This window comes from Solanum tuberosum, unplaced genomic scaffold, assembly GCF_000226075.1.
Source record: "Solanum tuberosum cultivar DM 1-3 516 R44 unplaced genomic scaffold, SolTub_3.0 scf00306, whole genome shotgun sequence".
NCBI classification, from domain to species: domain Eukaryota; kingdom Viridiplantae; phylum Streptophyta; class Magnoliopsida; order Solanales; family Solanaceae; genus Solanum; species Solanum tuberosum.
Window position 1 is genome coordinate 236629 of NW_006239228.1, and position 5821 is coordinate 242449.

The window sequence follows — 5821 nt, forward strand, 5'->3', positions numbered from 1 at the left end:
TTAGAATAGTAAAAGACATGTACTTCTCTATTTCCTTAGAATAGAAAAAGACACATACTTCTCTCTTTCCTTAGAATAGAAAAAGTCATATACTTCTCATTTTCCTTAGAATAGAAAAAGACATGTACTTCTCTCTTTCCTTAAAATAGAGAAAGACACATACTTCTCTCTTTTCCCCTTAGAATAGATTCTGAGTTCTAGTTAAATATGAACACGGTAGGAACCACATAATTAATTCTTACCATGACAAATTATAAATCATTCCACTAGAAATTCGTAATTGCACTTATATTTTGAAATTCCCCATTAAACACATATGTAATTCCCCATGTTAAGATTACAGATATTAATCAATAAATTAAATTACTGACGAATTGAATTCAAATACTAGTTTTCTTTAGAGCATTGCTTAACTTATTTCATGTGTCGGATTCATAAATCCACTTGCAAGGTTTGACACGATGAAAATTTATAAGCTTCTCAAAAAAGGTATATCATCAATCTCTATATCGAGACATGAATTCAGTCAACTAACTTATTATTTCACCAATATATATTATTATCACCCAAACTACCAGGTATATTGACCCATATCAGAATTTCACCTTTTAATAGATCAAAACAATAATTAACATATATAGATCATAATAGTTATATCAGGATTAAGAATATAAGCACATTTAATAGTTTAGAGAATATGCTTTTGTGAGTCAGTCTAAAGCAACTATTTCTACTCGGTCCCGTTAAATACATGATACAAAATGTACTAGCCCAAGACATTGGAACTGTATCATTCCCATAATCAAGATAAACTACATATAATCTTGTGCTACAATTATACCGATGACATGTCCAATTTCCATCTTAAATTGTGAAAAAAAAAATTATACTTATAAGAACCGATGATTTAATCCTCTGTGTATAATCTAAAACTCTATACACTAAATCATCTACTATATAAGTAAACAGACACCATAAACGAATATGGTCTATTAAAACTAAATAAATAATTATTCTATAATAAATACTATATCTAAACATATAGTTAAGAGTATATATCCCAACAGAATGCATTGATGGGTTATTGATCTCAGATCATTCGTGTAGATAACCACCCTCCAAACCAACTGAGTCATCCCAAATATCTTATTTTTGCAACTTTTTAATTCTAAGTTTCCACATAACAATTTTAAGTTTCTTACTTTATTGATCCACTATTAATTTCACTACAAGAAAAGTTACAAGTCATGTTTTCCTTTTGGATTTGGTACATACATGACGTGCCTTTAACAGAAATAGAAAGAACCAAGTCAAAGGTATCTGATACGTATAACCCTTACTTTTCCTCACAACTCTACAAAGAATATATCTCTATCACACTTTTCACTTTTCCTTTTCCTACAAAACATACCAAATCCAAATTCCATAATTACTTTTCTATAACTTTCCAAAAATGGAATCCATTGGATCTAGTTCCACCCCTTCCAACAACCACCACCACCACCATCGCCGCCATTTGATGCCAACACAACCACTCGCCGACAGAATTATTCGTGCAGTCAGCCACCATCTCCGCCTCCTCCACCACTACGACACCACTTTCTTTATCTTAGGTGCAACCGGAAATGTATACACTGTTAACCTCTCCACCACCCCATCATGCAGTTGCCCAGATCGAACCGCCCCATGTAAACACATACTATTCGTGTTCATCCGTGTATTGGGTGTCTCAGTTGATGACATGTGTCTTCTCCGGCGAACTCTCAGGCCATGCGAGCTCCAACGCCTTCTTAGCTTACCTATCTCAACTGAATCACTAGCAAACCCTAATGTTCGAAAAAGGTTAGACATGCAGGAGCAGAATTTTTAATTATTTAATTATATTATGTCTCAACAGGTCTATCATGATGTCTAGGCATGTTTCTTTTTCATGGACCAAATACGTGAATGTTTTTTTTTCTTTTGAAGTGAGATTTATCAACTTTAGGACCTATATTGTCTGTTTTAATAAAAGGGAAGTCGAGTACACAAAGCATAAATTTCATGTTCATGCAGGATTTCGGGGAATGATCACACACTAAGGGGGTGCAATGCAAGCAATTTGTCCTGACGCAAAAATCAGTGGCTAATTTCAGGACTCGAACCAAAAACATATGAATATTCATATGAAATTGCCTCATCAACAACATTTTCAACAGACTTCCCATGGAAAATCCTATATTTTCGACTCTATTTTGATAGGAACGTCCATTGCAAAATTGCATTTTTTTAGTAGTGACGTAACTAATTATAGGTCACACCACACGGATAAATTTTACTGTTATTCTAAGACTTCCCTTCTTTTATTTGCTATAATTCCATATCAAATTATAGTATGTGATCATATCATCTAAAAATTTAAGCAATTAGCAATTAATAGCGTGCATAGTTCTAATTATTTAATTATTTTATGTCTCAACAGGTTTCACCAGTTATTTTTTCAAGAACGGTCAAAATGTTCACCGTTGAAAATAGAGATAGAGAAGGGTGTAACATGTCCAATATGTTTGGAAGAAATGAACAAGGAAGAAAGAGTAGCAGCTTGTGGGACTTGTAGGAATCCATTACATGAAGAATGTTTGATGTCATGGAAGAGAAGTAACAGAAGAAGATCAATTAAGTGTGTGATATGCAGAGCAAGATGGAGGGATGTGAGGGCTAATTCTGAGCAACAAGACAAGTATTTGAATTTATCTGCTTATGATGATATGCAAGTGGAAGATAGGCAAAGCCATTGTGGGAGTTAGGCCCTTTCAATAATTATTTTAGGGTTTGATGATCAGTTGACTTGTAATGTTGTGTTAATTATATATAACTACAAAAGTATGTATCTATATTCAAGCAGCAGCGTATCTAAAGACATTCTAAATTTGGTGTGTTCTATTTGAATCCTCGTTGAATTTTAGTAGTACTGACCATTGTTTGGAGGCGCTGCATTCACTTATCAAGTAGACATGTATGTCCTTGTTGCATGTGGTTGAGTCCATTTGATGATTGGTACATTCTATTTCTTCCGGAGTTGATGAGTTTGGAGTCTTCTTTTTGTTTTGTATAGTTAATGGGTATGTCGGAGTCATGGCTGGACTAGATGTTAGTAGTTTTTGTTGGGTTTTGGGTCTTTTTCCCTTCCTGTGTAGATAAATAAAAGTTTAAGGTTTTGGGTCTCTTTCCTTTTCTTTGTGGATAAATTTAGCCCACTTTGTTCATAAGCCTAATATTATTGTGCATATGTAAGACTTTTTTGTTAGGTCTTATTTTGGAAGAATCACAAGAGATAGATCGGCAGCCATTTAGAGAAAAGTGAGAGAGTGCATATTTTCGTACAAGCCCTAGTTGCCAATTTCAAATCGCAATTCTCGCTTCGTTGCTTGTTCGATTGAGCAGATTTTTGGACAGCTTGTTCCTTTCAACTTAATCTTTGATTGGAAACTGAGAAAGGGTGATTTAGAGTCCTATAGCTCCAGATTTAGCTCGTGAACAGTAGCTGCGTTTTGGTGATTTTACTCCCTTTGTTTCTCTAGTTTTTGGTGCTATATATCTTGTAGTTGTGTTGCTCATTTTTTGGCACTTTGTTGGTGGTCATTTTAGAGAACACTTTTGTAACTCTTGTTGATTTTAGTGGAGTTGTGGCTTTGTAGTTTTTACTCTTCACACCAAAGAGGCTTTCCACGTTAAACTTGACCTCTCGTGTGTTAATTTATTTTGCTTGCTTCGGTTGATTTGTTTGGTGCCTCAAACAATGTTTTTTCTTGCATTATTTTATCTTCTCTTGGTTCAAATAGAAGAAAAAGTTTTAACTTGAGTTTTCTTCCGCTATTGCCCTATCGTCCACATATATTTTGTGCTTGCCTTTCCCAACCGTTTTTCATCTTATAGACTTGTAAAAATAATCTATTGTAGGTCTTGTTTAGTTGTGGTCTTATATATTGGTCGTGTTGTTACTTGTGAATTTATAGTACTCTCGTTATATTTTGAGTTTTTCGTTGCATTTCTTTTTGTTTGATTTGGCCTTGATGACCCACTTGTGCTGTTTTGGTTCAATTTTAGTCGATTCGCTCGGTTAAGTGGACACCTATATTAATTGCATCTCCAATTTATAAAACAAAAAGATAAGGATTTTTTTTCTCCTTGATGATGAAACATTTTCATTAAAAGAAAAGAAAAAGAACTCGGAGTGGAGGAAATTTATTAAATAAGTGGATTTATAAAGTAATCGGATATTTAATATTGGAAAATTTAAAGTTGCCACCTATTTTTTTCGTCAAAATTAAAGATACTATATCAAAATATAATGCGAGGAATATTTATATATTTAAACCAGAAATATAATGAAAAATATATTTAAATCCTAAATTAACATTAGATAGAAGATGAATCCCGTACGTCTTCGTCTTGTGTAATTATCAAGTTTGACTTTATCTTACGTGAAATCCTAAATTTAATCTTAATTACTGTAAAAATGATTATAAATTATTGTATCTAATCAACTATACGTCTTCGTGCCCTTGTGCCATATTCACACATTAATTAAATAATATTCTAAATTCCTTAATTCCCATGTCAGTATCATGTACTGCCAAAAAATTACATCATCCTTATCACTTATCAGTCTTATTCTTTTATCTCCTCCTCTTTATTTATTTTGAAAAAAATAAAATTGTCCAAAACATTATGACTTAGATATTGTAATTAAAATCTTTAGAAATGGAAAGGGAAGATTTAATTGAATAAATTCTCGTGACTCCTAAGACCAATGATCTCTATTGACAAGTGCTTAACATAACCATAATATTAAAGGAGTGAGACATAAAAAGCTTGAACGAGAAATATTTTGGGCATAATACGAATTTAGGAAAAACTACGGAATATGGCAAACATCAATATACATTTAAAATAAATAGCTATAGTTTATTTTTATTATGTTATATGGATATAACTATACAATAAATAGCAAAGTTAATTATATACCAATAATCAGTTTTTCTTATATCTATATTTAATATAAATAAATATTAAATAGGAAAGTTATTATTACACTCATAATTAATTATGTCCTCATCAATGCTTTCTCTTTCATCAATATCCCTATATCAAAGATTTTTTGTATTTTCCCCAAAATTTCTTCCAATTCAAGATCATTTTGTATGATTTTAGGAGCGATTTTTGTGATTTGAATTCATTAGGTATTTTCTAATTGATTTTTTTCATCCTTTTTATGAAATTTTATTTGTATACATCTATTTTCATCTATTTTTATAGGGTTTTGATTGAAGAATTTGCTTTTCATGAAAATTATATTGCTTTTATACTTTTCCTTCCATGGCGAAATTGCATATCTCCTTGCGATGAGTGTCACCTCTAATGCTGGAGCCATCTCCTTGTCCCGGCGCGTCGATGAGAGACTCCCTGGTGGCTCTATGAGATGGAGCGTGGGGGATACCCGCAGTTCAGTGGAGCCGTTAGGTTACCGTTGTTAGCAGAGAGTGTAGAGAGAGAATTTTGTTGTTTGTCAAATTTGTATATAGTATAATACTTATATACATAGATAATTATATTGTAATATTAACACAAGTTGAAATAGTGATGTGAATACAAGTATATTTGGATACATAAGTAATATATTCAATTTGAAAGGTTGATTAGGCAATACAAGTATAGTTGGATACATTAATACTATATTTTTATAAATAAATAAATACCTAAGTTAACACCAACCCTCAAGTATTATAGGAAAAACTTGACCAAAAAGAGATTGACGTTTTGTTGGCTTTTTCAATTTTTT

The 5821-nt window shown here is 32.2% G+C and overlaps 1 protein-coding gene across 1 annotated transcript; it reads left to right on the forward strand.

Annotated features, from left to right (window-relative positions):
• Positions 1 to 1407: 1407 nt before the first annotated feature.
• On the forward strand, positions 1408 to 2908 carry LOC107063098 (mitogen-activated protein kinase kinase kinase 1-like). Its single transcript, XM_015314536.1, has 2 exons — positions 1408 to 1842; positions 2462 to 2908. The coding sequence occupies exons 1-2, from the start codon at positions 1454 to 1456 to the stop codon at positions 2784 to 2786; spliced, it is 714 nt and encodes a 237-aa protein (XP_015170022.1). The 5' UTR covers positions 1408 to 1453; the 3' UTR covers positions 2787 to 2908.
• Positions 2909 to 5821: the final 2913 nt, after the last annotated feature.